The following is a 14,977-nucleotide window of genomic DNA, read 5'->3' as shown; positions in this document are numbered from 1 at the left end:
TATTTTGGCAGGGTTTGCATGTGGAAGTAAAGTAACTAGTACCTTAGGTAGCTAGAAAAATATTGATGAAGGGTGTAGATTAGGGTATCGATGCATTTAGCCCCTTTCGATCCCTGATCACCCGCTTAGACTACTACATAACAGCAGGTTATACAGATATACAGGCAATGGCCTGTACATCTGTAAATCAATGGATTTATATTACAGGCTCTGCTAGTTTGGGGTGGGGTGGCCGTGTGTGAGGTGTTCCCACATATTGTTATTATTATTGAAAGACATTATCGATCCCTAGCCATCCTCAAAATCGCCAAATCCTCCATCTTAACAAAGTTTCCTATAACTTCCAGATCGGCGGCATGCGAGAAGGCGACTTTATAGTGGCGATAGGGTCTCGCGACGTGAAGTGGAGCTCCCATGAAGAGGTGGTCAGTCTGATCCAGCGCGCTGGGGACTCCTTGACAGTGAAACTCGTCACTCCGATGGACCACGCGCTCGTTGCTAATGACAGACGGGTGAGTTTTGATTATTGTTTAGTAAGGGGAAGTGCCTAAATCATTAAGCGGAAGCCAATAGGACTCCTTTATCATCAGCCCGTAATCGTTCACTGCTGGATGTATCCAAGGACCGCCACACCGCTCTGACCTCGGCCACTACCGGCCACTTGTCAAAGGTCCGCGCCTTTGCATAAATGCACATGCAATGCACTCCTTGCTTACTTTAAATATTATATCCCGGATCTAATACCATAAAATAAAATAGAACACCTACATACCGTGTCTCAAGAGGTCGGTCGGAGAATCTAGAACATTCCATTCTAACAAACCCAATGGTCCCGCAGTCATCACCAGAAACGCAGCGGCAGTCCAACTCCAACCAAGGCTCGGTCTCAGCCGCATCCACGGCCTCCAGTGGGTCTACCACAGCCACGGCCAGGTCGTCCGCCCGGCGCGCGCCATCGTGGAACCCCTTCCGACGGAACACCGTCCGGGACACGAGCTCGCACCGCGGCTCGCACACAAGCAACGTCATCTTCAGATAAACGCCATCTAGTGGCGGACTTTAGAACGTAAGAAACGTTTTTCTGATAAGCGCCATCTAGTGGTGGTCTTTAGAACTAACTACGTCGTATTCTGATTAACGCCATCTAGTGGTGGTAGCAACGTTATCTTCTGATAAACGCCATCTCGTGGTGGACGTTGGAACTAGAGTGGGTGACATCTGTTGGGTAACGTCTGAATTAGTGCACGTAGTTTTAGATGAACGGGTTTATGGAGTTTGCGCTAGATGACGTGAATGTTATCTAGTTTGGTGGCGAATAAATGAACTAAGGTAAAACTTTATTATAGAACGCCATCTAGTGTCAAACTTTATGCCTGAATAACGTATAGTTTTGGTGAACGTATGTATTATTTGTAAGAGATTCATCTATAATAGTTGGCAAAAGTTATAATAATAGTATGGAATTGCCAAAGGTGCTCTGTTAATATAGCCCATTTAGATTTTATATACTTATGGGCCGTTTCTGACGTAAGTTGCTCAAGTAGGGGTAACAAATACCGTAATTTATGTTGTAAGGTAAGTAGTACATATTATGTTACAGGAACGGTTTTCTAGATAAGACGTATTACCGCCATCTATGGGTTAGCTTAGACATTGATTGTATATTTTGAAGTGTTTTCTTGTAAAGTCTTTCCTAAAGAAGTTGATTAAAAAATAAAATGAATTAAATATTAATATTTTCTGTGATAGAATTAGAGGAATCTATTGGCTTTTTTAGATTATATTTATGTAGTACAGTGGGGTATTTTGTTCTTAATTTGTATATCGAAAGAGTTAAATTTAACGTTGCGCCACTGCACATAAAAATATTCTTATTGTGACAAGTTACAATATAAAATCCGTCCTTATGTAGGTACTTGTAAAATACATAAAATTCTAATCATATTATATCTGTCAATATTATACAGGATCTATATAAATGCTGATGTCCGAAATATGTACAGAAAGGTAACGAATACAGCATGGCATCTGCAGCTATTTATGTATTTAGGCACCTAAATATATAATTAGGATTTCAGGATCTTAACTTGGCTATGAAAAGCTCCAAAGTATTTTAAACAAAAATATATTTATCTAAATGCTACTCGACTTTGTACTATACTTATGTATATTTTACATAATATTTAAGTATCTATCTTTTCTTTTGCTTTTTAGCATGTTTTTCTAATGTCCTAAATATTAAAGATTAGAATACAATCGGTTCTGTCTGCAGTCGAGTAGTATACCTCCTTTATATCTATGGATTATGTGAACTGTCACATCTTTACTTCAGTATTAAGAAGTGTACAGTTGAGTGAATGCATTAGAATTGAGATATTGTTACTGATAATTTGTAAAAGCAAAAGCATATAATATACTGTTCCACACAAAACCTTCATTCAACATACATTTTTGTTTTATTTGACGACATACTAAATTACCTTTTCTACGTATTTTTTTATGAATCTTATCCTTCAAATTTCACATTAGTGCCTCAGGAAATAATTAGGAATAAATGCCTAAACCACATCTCGTAATATAAAAGGTATAAGAGCCTACATAGAATGGAAATCTTGAGCCTTTAAAACTTGAGCGGAGTATGTCTAACATTTTTATTACATTTAATGGTTGTTTTTAATATTAATATATTTCAATATTATTATGTTAATGTAGTATATTAATGTATTATGATCGCTCTTTCACAATACTGTAATCAATTTTATAATCATTAAAACGTTTACATAAAATTCAAAATTTTGGTTGCGATCGATGTTATTTTTCATGTAAATAAATTAACTTAAAAGATAAAAAAAAACTTTTACGATTCTTATACTCTGCGCCATTTAAAAAACTACATTAGATACTTATTTATTGATCGCAACCAAAGTTAGTTAAGCAATTAATGGTTTAAAATGTATATTATGAAATGAATGTAAAAATATTGTTGTAAAAATTGTTACAAAATCTAATTATAAAAATATTATCTTGATTAATAAAGTCTACGTAAACACGTGTATTTTATTTTTACTCACCTAGTTTTTTATAAACACTTATGACTTACTATGACTAAAGAGTTAGGGGATCTGCAAAATTAAATAGATTTTAACAATTATAAAATAATTTTATGTCAAAAAAATAACAATTTGTAACTAAAATACTATGTGTAATGTATATTGCAGTAAAAAATATACAACTTTGGCCTTAGAATCACTATTTTCCTACCTAGCATTAAATGCACTTTATTTTGTATCTATAAAAAAATTAACAGTGCCATCTAGTTTCAATTAATGAAACCGTTTATTCTTACAACGCCATCTAGCGTTAAACACCAGAACTCAAAACTTTACCTCCTCCACCAAAAGATGGCAGCACTATCTCCCGTCAAACTTCCTTTCGAAGAAAGCTTTCGCATCGTCGTACGCGCCGAAAAACACGAATCCGCCAATCATGAAGCCGAAAAGCCTCGGCGTGACGCCCGCGAACAGTCCTCTGAAGCCTGATTCTAGGTAGATGCTGGTGAGGACCGGCCTGATGCGCAGTTTCCTGGTGGCGTGGTAGTCTGGGGCCAGCATGATCCTGGTCTTGGCCAGGTCTAGGGGCGTGGTGACGGCCGCCGCGAACCCGCCCGCTAGTGAACCGCAGCATGCACTCTGGAATATGATAAAATATGGTGTGTGTTTGGTTTGTAAATAACTGAATGACGAATAATGGGAATAACTATTATAATCGTCCACTCCTTTCGTCACTTTAGACAGATTAGCAAGGCTGTATGACACACATAAACAGGATGCGACATCGCGTTATAAAAATATCTCCTTCCCAATCATAAGTTTTTAATGGAAGAGAGCGACAGTCGTCGTATCAGCTCGACGCGACGTCGTCAATCGTGCTTATTTAGAGCCCTAACTTACCTGTAAGCTCTATCCTGTAAGTATCTCTCCGCCATTATACTCCTTGACCATCTTCTTCATGAGCTCCCACACGGGCAGCTCGGTGAAGCTGAAGGGCAGGTCTCGCGCCACCGTCGACAGGAAGCCGCGGTACACGCTCCGGCGCACGCCCTCCGCTCTGTAGTAGCTATACACTTCTGTACCTTGTCAAACTGACGAACCGTCAATGTATGAATGGATATTGGCGGTTTCAGATTGTCAAGGTACGAAAGTGTATAGCTACTTATGCAGCTGACTGTACGTACCATTTACCACCTCAAGCGTAGTAGTAGTCACTACACTGTGTTAATGACCCTGACTGCTATGCTGGAGGTCCTAGGTTTGATGCCAGGCCGGGGTAGATTTTTTTACTCAGACCAAAATCTCTAGTCTTGGAGTAGGCCTTAGTCCAGCAGTAAATTATTCCAGACTGCGCGTGCGATAGTTACATAATATGTCACTCACCTGTAAACTAGTGATCTCGCCGCCGTTATACTCCTTGACCATCTTCTTCATGAGCTCCCACACGGGCAGCTCGATGAAGCTGAAGGGCAGGTCTCGAGCCACCGTCGACAGGAAGCCGCGGTACACGCCCCGGCGGACGCCCTCCGCTTTGTAGGCCTGGGAAAGATTGATAAATAAATATTTGGGGACATCCGACCCTAATCTACACATGTCATATTGCTACTCCTTTATTCAATATGTCTTTCATCCACCTAATAGTTGCCACTTGCCTGTAAAACATCGCTTTTAGCGATAAGGCCGCCTATTGCTTATCGTAACTTAAAAATGCAATTATATGTTTGTTCGTTTTATAGTTGTATAGAATTTTATGAATTTTATAGCTACATTAAAATTAAAACCATTCAATTTTCATACTCACATCCATTAATATAGAGATGTTGCTTCTCGTCTTCGTCCCCACGTACGTCTGTTTCCTCTGCTTGGCGATCTCCGTCGGCACCCGGATCAGGCACGCCAGCTGGAACATGGGGAATGAGGAGTTGACACGTTTGAATCGCAACACAGCTTTATGGTATAGGAAATCTGGGGTTGGTTTATCTGACGTCAATCCTCAATCTGCTTTCCATCTGCCTTACTCAGAGTAGCTTAATCATTCATTTCATTTCATTTATTTATTATGCCATAAATTACATGTACAAGTAAGATCATTACTTTAAGTGCCTGTAGATTATTAATATCAATCTTACCCTCATACACAGAAGAGGCATTTTTAGTCATTATTTAAGCGCGACTCTGAGTATGGCAGCATGTTTTAGAAAGTGATGATTTTCGCTTTCCGTCATCGGCATAGACGCCGCTACTGCGGTCAGTCCGCCGACTATGTACCGTGGGACGCCCCCGCACTCACCACTTCACCGACGCTGGCGGCCGCGGCGTGCACCAGCGGGCTCCACTGCGCCGGCACGTGGGGCTGCACCAGGGTCTTTGTACACTCGTAGGACACGAAGAACAGGGCTGTGGTCGGCATCGACGTCGCCGCCACCGCGCTCAGACCTGGGGGTAGAGGGTAGGATGTATTGTAGTGTATTAACAGGTAAGCTGTGGTCTAGTGGTAAAAGCTTTGCTTCTGTTCTCTGACGAATATTAGGGAGGAGGTTCGATCCCAGGGTCAACAATCAATTTTGTTCCGGAAATAAAGTCACACATAACATAAAGTGTGTGTGTATGTTATCCTGTTGGTGGAACTTTATAAATAAAGAAGACAATTTTGTAACTAAACTTTTTGTAATGGTGGGTAAACTTTTAAATTTGATAGGAGTTGGTCCAAGTGTGATGAATTGATTGTGATGGTTGCCAAAAACATCATAATTTTTTCTTCAGATTGTAATGCTTGTAAGTAGATAATACTGTTACTCATTTACATAACATTGCATCATTCGTGAAATGTTAATTTTTATCTTACTCTAATTAGGATTTACTACGCTGGTAAAACCACACTGTTTATGATATTTAATTATGATAATACATGAAGTAGGAACATTTGAACAAGTGAAAGAAATTTCACATGGACTAATAACATAATTTGTTATGTTAATTTTAAATTACATGCTTATGTCGTACTGGATATGTGGACATGATTATTTTTCTTTAGCTAGTCTCAAGGATAAATACAAAATAATACCAGATCAGTTTAACTAACCATGTTTTATCAGAGTAAAATTTTAGGTGTTTTTTTTTCAAATTCCTATTTATCAGCTATGCTTTTTGGATTATAGCTCTATCAAACAGATTGCCTATCATATACTGATGAACTAATAGATGCACAAAAGCCGCATGCTCAAAGTTACCTTTATAAACTCCCCGGAAGCCTCCAGCCTTCTGAAAGCCCTGTGCACTCTGCAGCCGAGTCTTCAGTGTGTCCAGCGGGTACAGAGTCACGTCCACTGATATACCTGCTATAGCTCCAGCCTGGAATACAGATATTGGTTTAATTCAGGACTTCCTTGCACTTGTAATAAGTATAGTACGGGTAAAAAGAATAAACCTATGATATTTACTATTCCTTACGGTTGATCTAACAATTTCATAGTGACATGAAATTTATTTCATGGATAGTATTAAAAAATCTGGTATGAATGGGGTTGGTCCAGCAGTCCTGGAGTGCTATTCATATACCCTCCTGACACCTGGCGTGCTATGAGTAGGACATTGAAAAAAAAATTAATATATAGTTTAAAAATACCTATATTAAAAGTTTTATGAAGTATCCCTGTTATTCCTTTAAAGTTTTATAAAGTACCTATCCCTTAAACAATTTGTTCTTTGACAAAGTGAAAAAACAGTTCAGAAGTTATTTTTTTTAATTTTTAAAAAATGTAATAACAGTGTTTACATTTATACCTCTCGGGGTCAGGAGGATACAATGGATTAGTGTGACTGATTTCTCAGGATGCGTCTGTGTTATAAAGAGATATGCAGATATGTGAGTAGATTCATTTACGATGTTAAGTAACTATTTCATCATAAAAAATATACTTACAGAATATAAAAAGTTTTAAAGGAAGTATAATGTATCCAAAGTTATACTCTGTATGCTTACCAATAGAGGTGCTAGATACACCGAGTGTGGTGTTGAAGGTTTTTCTTGCAGTTCCATTATCACTGTTTTATTTACCATAAAATATTGTAAAACTTTGGACGATTTTAGGTTATGTTATGAAATAACTTCATAAAAGATTTATGATATATAACATAAAGCTTAATTTCTAATTTATGTTACAATAGCATCATAGTTTATTTCATAAAGTTCACATTTAAATGAGGCTTCCAAACACACAACAAACTAAATCCACCTCCGAAAGCTAAATAAAATTAAAAATCGCGCCTGCCTGAAACTTCTCCAAAGTGACAGAACTGACAGAAGTTTGACGTTTCACTTTGAAAGTTTCGTTTTTTATATCGTTCCGTTACAAATTTTATCGTTAGTCGTTATCGACAAAATATTGTGACATATTATATCGTACGGTGGGATTAAGGAACATAAATACTTGGGTGGGATCTTGGTGAGATCATGGTTTCATGGTGGGATGTATTAAAGGCCCTCGCACTACCGCAGGGTTCACCCTCAGAATAAGGTCCAACAATCGTAACCCAAGGACTTTTTTGTCGCAGCCTAGCAACGTCAAAATTTCGTTTGATCTTTGAAACTTGTGAATCATTCTGTTACATTATTTATAAACCCTATTTTTATAAGTTTTACAATGCCTAAAGCCTTGAAAGACTTACACGAGGGCATCCCCTATCACCACGTGACCCAAGGAAATGAGCCGGGATGTTATCAACTACACAGGTAAAGCGGGTAGTTTTAAATTGCTTTGTAGGCTCTAGGCTTGTGTCTTTTGGGTGTTTTTAAGCTTTTAAATCTTACAGGCCGTCAAAATGCCGTCTCCGTTTCCCGATCACGGACCGTCCGATCCACAAATGCGAGATCCCCGACTACGAGTATACGATGGTGCCGCAGAAGTCTGGATACCGCAAGCTGCTGGTGCCGCGACCTCCGAAGAACTACTACCCTACTGTGATGGACCGCGCTGAGTATGAGCGACTGAAGCAGCAAGCTCAGGTACTTGTATTGTAGGTGAAGTCATTGTTCTGAGCATTTGTGAGGCATAGCATGGGGTAAAATAAGCTGTGACAAAAGTTTATGTCACGCTCGTTATCAAATGCGCGCTGAGAGCTAGCTATCTATAACGAAGTATGAGGCATACCGTGTTATGTAACTATGTTGCCATAACTGTATGTGTACCAATCCAAAGACACTTTCATGCTTTATTCGAAACTTCTCTGAGGTTAACTAGGTTCTAGCTAGAACTTCTCAAAAAATCGTTAAACTTTTTCCAGGTAAAAACAAAAGATGAGCAGCTAGCAGCATTAGAAGCAGCGGAAGAGGCGGAGCGGCAACTCGCCAAGGAGTCCCAGGAACGGATTGATCTACTGAGGAGCAGACTGCAGGCGCAGCCGGGAGCGGAGGCGGGGGCGGGGGGCAAGGATGAGCTGGAGGCGCCTGATCAGACTGCGCATACGCTGAATAGGGCTGAGCGTGAGTTGGAATAGTTTTTCGGAGGATAAAATGTTGTTTTTCTGGTCGGTAGGTAGGTATGCAAGTAGGAGATGTAGTACCTAAACTACCTACTCCTGTGTCCATTATGGAGAAGATAAACGCATTAAGATGAAAAAGATACTGTGCAATCTGATCTGCCCTCCTCATAATTATTACTTTACTATAATCGTGTCTAGGTAGGTATATTCACTTAATATCTAAGCCTCGTTAGTTTTATTTTCTTTTATTGTTTTAGAATTATGTAGATGTATCCCTTTATTAAGTTCTATTGTTGGATATACTTAGTTAGATATGCAAGTACAATACATAGATATGTGCAAAATATGTAATAGGTGTCTACAAAAACAAAAGGCCTTTTCAATTATCACTATATTACCCCGCAGTACTCCGAGCGGACAGCCTCCCCGGCCCTCGTCTGGCCAGCCAGGTGATCCTCGCGTCCAAGTGCCACGCCATCCGCGACGCGCAGCTCGTCGAGAAGCAGCTCATACAGCAGGAGCTGAGCGAGGAGGAGAAACGGTCAGTGAAGCGGAGAAAAATGCTTATAAAGTACCTGAGTACCTACCTACCCACTGCGTTTAACTATAGAGTCTGCAGATTACTTACCAGAAGATGAAAGGAGCGCAGAATAAGGCGCGATAAAATAATTACGCTAAACGAAACGAAAATAAGAAATATTTTACGGCATTCAAAAGTAGGTAGGTACTGCAGCAGAGTAGTAAAACACACAAGAAGCGCACGACAAGACGTGATAAAATGTCCTCACACTCTAGGACATGATAAGTGTGACAGCGAGAATGTTATAATAAATTTATGTTTATCACGTTTTGCATATCATTATGCTAGTTTCTGCTTTCGAAACTTTAGAGAACTACTGCAGCTGGAAATCATCATCACTTATCTGATTTTGGTTAATTTTTCGAGAACTTTGTAAATCCCAAATTACCTATAGCCTAACGTTACCCCCACAGTCTGGATGCAATAATGGAGGAGAACCGCGTGGCGGCGCTCGGGCGCGCGGAGGCGGAGGAGGCGCGGCGCCGGCGCCTGCAGCTGGACAACCTCGCCGCGCTCAAGGAGCAGATCACCGCGCATGATACTGCCAAGGTGAGTTATGGAGTGGACCGTTGGCAGTAATGGACTGCCAAGAGGAACCGTGGACTGTCTCATACTGGAGGCAATAATGAAAAGAACCGTCAAGATAAAAGACAGCGAACATTAATAACCTAATAGCTCTCTTTATAGTTCCCTCACTATCACCCAGCATGCTTAGCATGCGGTGAAAGAGACGCACGACAAGAAACGATAAACGGTTTATATTACGATCGCTCTTAAAGCCCTCGCCATTCAGTTCGTGCGCCTCTTGCAATCAATTTACTTTATGCTTGCTTCTTATACCTACTAGTTATGTGCGGGATGCACCTATTCTGGTTACTGGTTCTCACGGATCAGGAATGAACGGCTTCTTTTATTGTTCTCCAGCGGCAGGAAGTGAGTGAGATCTGTTGCTTGCTTGCTTTACTATTTCACTATAAACTATGACTGACTGTAAACTGTATCGCAGATAATGGAAGCGGAACGCATCGAGGAGGAGAGCGTGCGCATGAACCAGGCCAACATCGCCGTGCAGATCGACGAGGCCAACAAGCTAAAAGAGAAGCTTGAAAGGCAAAGGCAGCTCAAAGAAACACTGGACAGGGGTGAGTTTTTAGATCTATAGGAGACACAGTAACACACATAGTTGGAGGAGGCCAACCGGCTGAAGGAGAAGCTGGCAAGGAAACACTGGACCGGGGTGAGGAGTCAGCTTACCTAGCACCGGATTAAAGACAAAAGTTTTGCATCGCACTCACTCACATCGCGCGAGATCAACGGAAAACGTTTGTCACATTTTGACGTAAGAGAGAAACCTGACCCCCCTCAGATGCATTGTTACTATGAGAGGGGGGTCAGGTTTATCTGACCGTACGTGTGGGTCTTGCGCATCGTTTTAGGTGTGCAGATAGGTATCTACAGTAGTTAAATATTAATTTTAGTCTAAGATCATCAAGGAAAGTTTCAAAAGCCACTGGTTACTAACCACGACTATTTTTCGTCGTAACTTATAAAAGTAGTTAGTTAACGATTCCATACTAGGTAACTGTCGTTGGTTTTTACTGTCAATCTAACAATTTAAAGTTGCACCAATCAAAGCACCGTATGTACCGATAACGGACCAGTGCAGCGCGGACAGCCGTCCTCCATCTGTCATTGCATAATGAGAGCAATGGATGGACCAACTTTAACCAGCCAAATCTGCTGATTCCACCACCCTCTTCCCCAGCGAACGCCGAGATAATCTACTTCAAGCAGCTCCAGAACGAAGAAGACCGTATCAGCAATCAGCGCATAGCGTTGTTCCTGCAGCAGAGACAGGAGCGGGAGGCGAGGGCGCGGGCCGAGCGCGCCGCCGCCACGGCTGTGAAGCAGAAGGGGATCGAACACATCTCCAGGGCTCAGAAGGTGTGGTGTTTCTAATGTTTGTAGATAATTTTGAGAGGTGGCTCAAGTATCATATTACGTACGGGCACAAGAAGTAACCCCTCGTTGTTTTACCAACAATATTATGAAAAAATTAAAAAAAAAAATAGATTAAAGATTATGAAGATACAATAAATAGAGGTTGCAGTGTTTGTTAACAATAATCACCAATTTAAAGGTGGTGATGTAGCAAGGGTTACCATACCACACTAGGCTAGGCCTGTGCCGTGGACAGCCAGTAAACAGGTTTTTAACAGTTTGTTTAAATATAGAACAGGTGGCGTAGTTTAACAATTTGAAATTTAAATTACTTATATAAAACAAATTTTACATTTTAGGATGCACTTCTTCCAGTATTAGTATTATTAAGTAGGTAACTATACTAACTATACCTAAGTATTTATTTGGTAAAAAAACAGTAACTACTTTTCGCGTTAGCTATGATTAAATTCACTAAAACAAATCTAGATGCACTTTTATCTACGTAGTTATAAATAGCCTGTTCCACTGCTACAGCATGTCTCTCACGACAATAAGCTAGTTATGACGTTATGACATAATATGTTATAGTTACCTATGTTTATATCGAGGTAGGTACTCACTTATATCTCGACGCCGATGTGAATCAACGACATAATAATGATCAGATAAAAACTATTCCACTCCCAACAGGCAGAACAAGAGCTGAAATCCGAACTGGAGCGCATCCGCAACCTGAAGATACAGGAGGACGTGGAGCGAGAATACCGGCGCCGCGAGCGAGACGCCGCCGTCAAGAGGAGGGACGACATGAGGAAGCTGCACGAAGCGCGGAACAACCAGGTATACTGACCCGTGCCGCGGGTCTGGAGATACAGGAGGATGTTGATAGCGAGACGCGGCCGTGAAGCGACGAGACGACATGCGGAGGCTGCACGAGGCTAGGGAGAACCGGTAATCAAATTATGCGAGTTACCTACTATAGGTACGTACTCAAAAGCTGATAAACTTTGCTGCTAGAGCAAGGAGGCCGAAAATAGGACGAAGTTATGGACGTTGCCGAAAGGATGGGATATTAATTATTATTATGAGGGAACAGCACCATGACAGTACAAAACGCGGGAAAAGTTTTACGTTTTATGTCAAATCGCGCGCCTTCAAGAGCGGGCGCCCAGCGGACGGAAGACTTTTTGTCCCGTCATGTGAGTGACATGTCACATGCGTCGATAAGACCCATGCTAGGTATGCTGAAAAACATTTACTACTACTATGTTCGTAACTGCTGTAATCTCTGTAAATTAATAGTATTTTCAGCAACTACATAATAGCAAGTACAACATGTGGCAGGTGCCAGGACGATAGCTCGCTAGTCCACACGTCCTGACGTCAATAAATTCTGATCCACAGATCAAGGACATCCACCGCATGATCGCGCGCGAGATCGCGAAGGACGAGCAGAGCTTCAACGACGCCGCGCGACAGAACGACCAGTTCCTGCAGAAGGAGAAGCTGGTGAGAGGAACGATCTTCTAGATTATCTTTTCTTGGACCAACAGAGCGGCTACCTCAGCTATTGCAACACCCAGGCTTGCCAGTTTAGGTACTCGGGAGCTCGGCTGGCTGAGCTGAATTTAAGGAGTTATGTTTTTTTTACTTCCATGGGGATACGTATGTACAAAGGTTCCACTCGAGAGAGCCACGTACAGGAACTTCACCCCCTCTCTGAATAGAATAGAATATAACGAACTTGTCTTTGGCAATAGCCCTTCGTGACGTCACTATAGCAAACGGTCCAACTGACGTGTTGTGAAGCGGTCTGTGGCACTCCGTGCACTAAGTATAGCGCTCGCTCCATCTGTAGGCCTTATGGATACTGAGCACCAACTATTTCTCTTATGTTTTAGCTATGGCTATATATTTTTTGTTACTTGGGATGCCCTCCTGCCCACTGGACTGACGACCTTAGGCGGGTAGCCGGTAGTGGTTCGATGAGGAAGGCCGAGGACCGAGTGTTGTGGCGCTCCGTGGGAAAGGCTAGGTCCAGCAGTGGATGATTATAGGCTGATGATGATGATGAACGGAATCAAACTACCTACAGATTATGTAGCACAGAGCAACGCGAGAGAAAGCGCGACTTATGCCGTGAGCGTCTTGCGCCCCGTGCAATATTATGCAGTGTAGGTACATCAGCAATCCATCTTTGACGACTCGCAGCTTTTTCAGCATCTCCTAAAGCATTATGGATTTGATAGATTTACAGAGGTGGTTATTATTGTGTTTCAGTTGGAAGACGAGCGTAAAGCCAGAATAGAGAAACATCGGCAAGAGATAATGAAGCAAATCAATGATAAGGAACGAGCCAGGTAATTTGTTAAATACTTACATGCAATACTTAACTACAATAATTATTGGCATACCTACTTATACGGTACAATCTACATAGACTTACTTATTCCTGTAAAACTACCTATATAATTTAATAACATACTTTCAGAGCTGAACAACGCGAGAAGATCCACAGCCAGGGCGTCGCATTACGCATGGAACAGGAGCTACAGGATAAATACGAGAAAATGGTCATCAAACAGAAGGTAAAATTAAAACTTCTGATTGATGGTTGACGTGACGGGAAGCTTCATAATAGCGTTTCAAAAATAGGAGGGCAGAGCCATGGGAGTAGAAAAAAAGAAGTCTTTTTTTTTACTTCCATGGGCAGAGCGATAAATCTCGGTGGCGCTAGTGTCTATGTCTGCATTTTCATACAGCATAGCTAGCACGGGGCGCAAGACAAGACATGTGACAAGTCTTTCGTTTCGCTCGCTCACGAAGCCGCCCGATATGAGTGTGAGTGCGACGCAAAATATTTGTCGAGTTGTTAGCGTCTTGCATCCCGTGCTATTTATACAGAAAGATACAGAATACTTACATTTATATCGTAAATTCCAGGTGGAAGACATGAGGAGACAGAAGATAGCGGACAAGTACGTGTCAGAAGTGGTACAGACGCTCAACACTCACGGCTACAAGATCACCGAGTGAGAGCGAGAACATACGGGAGTAAGCCCCGAGTAAGAGCGAGGCAACTAATGTGAACTGTGTGTGGACGATAAAAATACATTTTTTATAGGTAGATGATAAATTTACTGTTTGGCACATTTTGTGGGTTGTAATCACAAAAAAATATATAATATTGATATTTACTTTTGGCGGAAATTAATGCTAATGCGAAACAAATGCTATTTGAGCATTTCCAAAATTTTACTATTCTCATTGTAAAATGCGATTTACACACCTTATCACAAAGTAGATTTATTTTACAACATTTAGGGCCTGTTTCACAATATCTGGTTAGTGGCTACCTGACGGATAAAATACATGCTGTCACTCTCTGTTATATTTTTTTAGACAGTGACAGCATGTATTTTATCCGACAGGTAGCGACTAACCAGACATTGTGAAACAGGGGCTTACAATTAATGCTGCCACTATTGTAAGTATTTTGAAAATTAAAAGAACGAAATTTACTTACAAACATAATCAATTTTATTTATACTAAAATCATTATCAGTAAAGAGGCACACAGAAGTGACATAACAGCCATATCATCAAAAATTCTTTAAAAAAATAAAGTTACACGCACATAATAATAAAACATTATCATTCTCAGTCATTCTCACATATTCCATGAACACTATGATGGAATATAAGGTCAAAATTAAACAGTTCATAAGTCAAGTATTCTTTCACCTTATTCTTTCTTAGGCCTTATTCACACTAGAGACGTTATTGATTCCTCAAAAACACGATACATACGTCACTACAAACGGTCCTTTAAATACGTAGCCTATTTTAACAGCATGCGTGCTGCATGCATGATTTGAACACGCACGCGGGCTTACCTCGCAGGAGTTCATACAAGTCTTCA

The 14,977-nt window shown here is 40.8% G+C and overlaps 3 protein-coding genes across 4 annotated transcripts in view; 2 read left to right on the top strand and 1 right to left on the bottom strand.

Annotated features, from left to right (window-relative positions):
* LOC105380923 (rhophilin-2-B) overlaps window positions 1-2,957 on the top strand; it is a 90,647-nt gene extending 87,690 nt beyond the window's left edge. For both annotated transcript variants that reach the window (XM_038109369.2, XM_038109370.2), the window contains exons 14-15: window positions 348-512; window positions 839-2,957. In XM_038109369.2, coding sequence (XP_037965297.2) covers window positions 348-512; window positions 839-1,039 — 366 coding nt within the window. In that variant the 3' untranslated portion in view covers window positions 1,040-2,957. The remainder of the gene's footprint in view (window positions 1-347; window positions 513-838) is intronic.
* Window positions 2,958-3,144: 187 nt separating this feature from the next.
* Window positions 3,145-7,336, bottom strand: LOC105380922 (S-adenosylmethionine mitochondrial carrier protein homolog). The gene is made up of 6 exons (XM_048628381.1): window positions 7,033-7,336; window positions 6,281-6,401; window positions 5,341-5,486; window positions 4,852-4,950; window positions 4,434-4,589; window positions 3,145-3,689 (listed from the first exon to the last, which is right to left on the bottom strand). The coding sequence occupies exons 1-6, from the start codon at window positions 7,108-7,110 to the stop codon at window positions 3,411-3,413; spliced, it is 879 nt and encodes a 292-aa protein (XP_048484338.1). The 5' UTR covers window positions 7,111-7,336; the 3' UTR covers window positions 3,145-3,410.
* Window positions 7,337-7,527: 191 nt separating this feature from the next.
* LOC105386802 (cilia- and flagella-associated protein 45) lies at window positions 7,528-14,146 on the top strand. The gene is made up of 12 exons (XM_048628250.1): window positions 7,528-7,782; window positions 7,863-8,055; window positions 8,334-8,532; window positions 8,937-9,072; window positions 9,525-9,660; window positions 10,118-10,253; window positions 10,877-11,055; window positions 11,746-11,895; window positions 12,460-12,564; window positions 13,336-13,415; window positions 13,547-13,643; window positions 13,999-14,146. Exons 1-12 carry the CDS (start codon window positions 7,694-7,696, stop codon window positions 14,089-14,091), a joined length of 1,593 nt encoding a protein of 530 aa, XP_048484207.1. The 5' UTR covers window positions 7,528-7,693; the 3' UTR covers window positions 14,092-14,146.
* The last annotated feature ends 831 nt before the right edge of the window (window positions 14,147-14,977 follow it).

This window comes from Plutella xylostella, chromosome 20 (genome assembly GCF_932276165.1).
Source record: "Plutella xylostella chromosome 20, ilPluXylo3.1, whole genome shotgun sequence".
NCBI lineage: Eukaryota > Metazoa > Arthropoda > Insecta > Lepidoptera > Plutellidae > Plutella > Plutella xylostella.
This window is presented reverse-complemented; position numbering and strand designations above follow the sequence as displayed.

What these genes read in the sequence shown, in the direction of transcription:
- LOC105380922 (XM_048628381.1), bottom strand. Translation starts at nt 7,110, where the DNA reads ATGGTAAATAAAACAGTGATAATGGAACTGCAAGAAAAACCTTCAACA. An exon ending in CTTCCGGGGAGTTTATAAAG is followed by an intron (nt 5,487 to 6,280) that starts GTAACTTTGAGC and finishes CTCTACCCCCAG; the next exon opens with GTCTGAGCGCGGTGGCGGCG. An exon ending in ACATCTCTATATTAATGGAT is followed by an intron (nt 4,590 to 4,851) that starts GTGAGTATGAAA and finishes AATCTTTCCCAG; the next exon opens with GCCTACAAAGCGGAGGGCGT.
- LOC105386802 (XM_048628250.1), top strand. Translation starts at nt 7,694, where the DNA reads ATGCCTAAAGCCTTGAAAGACTTACACGAGGGCATCCCCTATCACCAC. An exon ending in CAAAGAAACACTGGACAGGG is followed by an intron (nt 10,254 to 10,876) that starts GTGAGTTTTTAG and finishes CCTCTTCCCCAG; the next exon opens with CGAACGCCGAGATAATCTAC. An exon ending in AAATGGTCATCAAACAGAAG is followed by an intron (nt 13,644 to 13,998) that starts GTAAAATTAAAA and finishes CGTAAATTCCAG; the next exon opens with GTGGAAGACATGAGGAGACA.